General features: G+C 21.9%; 1 protein-coding gene across 1 annotated transcript; it reads right to left on the reverse strand.

The window, feature by feature from the left end:
• Positions 1–686: 686 nt before the first annotated feature.
• On the reverse strand, positions 687–1,437 carry PGSY75_0044200 (putative EMP1-like protein; the record flags this gene model as incomplete). The annotated part of the gene is made up of 1 exon (XM_018783556.1): positions 687–1,437. A coding segment is annotated over one exon (751 nt), but the record flags the coding sequence as incomplete, so codon positions are not given.

Here is a 1,437-nt window from a genome sequence, read left to right on the forward strand (position 1 = left end):
TTTAAAAATTAAATAAGAAATTTATATTTAAATTTATATAAAAAACAAAAAATACTATTGTATGTTCATTTATTTTAATATTGAACTATATAATATAGTATTAGGAATATTTTTCATATGGTAATATATATATATATATATATATATATATATTTTGTTCATTTAATTAAGTAAATTAATAACAAAATAAAACACATATATAAACACTTATTTATATATTAATTTATAACATATCATAAAAAAAATAAATACATACTCCCACAAAAAAAAAGAAAGAAATATATAGATATACATATATTATGAACAAATATATACAGAAAAAGAAACAAATTAAAAATAATACTGCAAAATATGAATCAAATATAATAACGAATAGTATGATTAAAAAAAATATTTTTTACAAATGTACACACACAAAAAAAAAAATTAAAATAAAATCCAACATTATTAAACATATATAATAACAAATATGATTATAAACATATCTATGTTTTTTACCAACTTACCAAAGAAACAAATACAAATGTACCCAAATTCTAAAAATATATATATATATATATATCGAAATAATACAAATATATAGACAATTTCTAAAAATATATATCCAAATTATTCAAATATATACCCAAATAATACCACAAAAAAAAAATATATATATATAAGAGAGATATTCATTTATATTTGTATTAGATATTCCATATATAGTATATAGGATATTGTTTTTCGAACGACCCATTGGTTTTATTATTTGCATTCATTTCAATGTGTATTTTATTATGATCCACAGATTTATCATCCAAGATAGTATCCATATGTGCAAATTGGTTTTTAGGTTTAGGATCCATATATGTTTGAAGAGAAATATTGGAATTGAACATATTGTTTTGACTAATGTCTGTAATACCACTATTTTTATTTTTATTATCCCACAGTTCTTTCAATTTATCTAACAATTCCTCCTTATTACTGAATGTTTCACATATATAACGATTTTTATCTAACCATTGATCAACTAAATCTAGTTGGTTGAGTATGGGATCACTATTTGTTGTGTTGTGTTTTGGATGATTTGTCCCAAATAATTCATTTTCTTTCCGTTTCAATACTTCATCATAAATATTATTACCACTTAACGAATCGTTGATTAGATGTATACCACTATATATATTTTGTGATACATAAGTAGGATCAGGTTGTGTATTTGTAGGAGGAGTTCCACTTATATTAGATCTAGATATATCCATTTCATCATTTTGTAATATATTAGATATAAATTCCTGTTTTAGTTGGTTCCATTGTTCCTCAGTCAATTTATTCGTAGATATATCATCTTTTGGTGTATTAATACTATTTGTTGTATCACCACTGTTTCTGTTGGTTGGTTCCAATACTACTTGGATCAAGGTTTTATGTTTTGGCGTACGTGGTACAAATATA

The sequence above is a fragment of the Plasmodium gaboni genome (genome assembly GCF_001602025.1).
Source record: "Plasmodium gaboni strain SY75 chromosome Unknown, whole genome shotgun sequence".
Classification (NCBI taxonomy): domain Eukaryota; phylum Apicomplexa; class Aconoidasida; order Haemosporida; family Plasmodiidae; genus Plasmodium; species Plasmodium gaboni.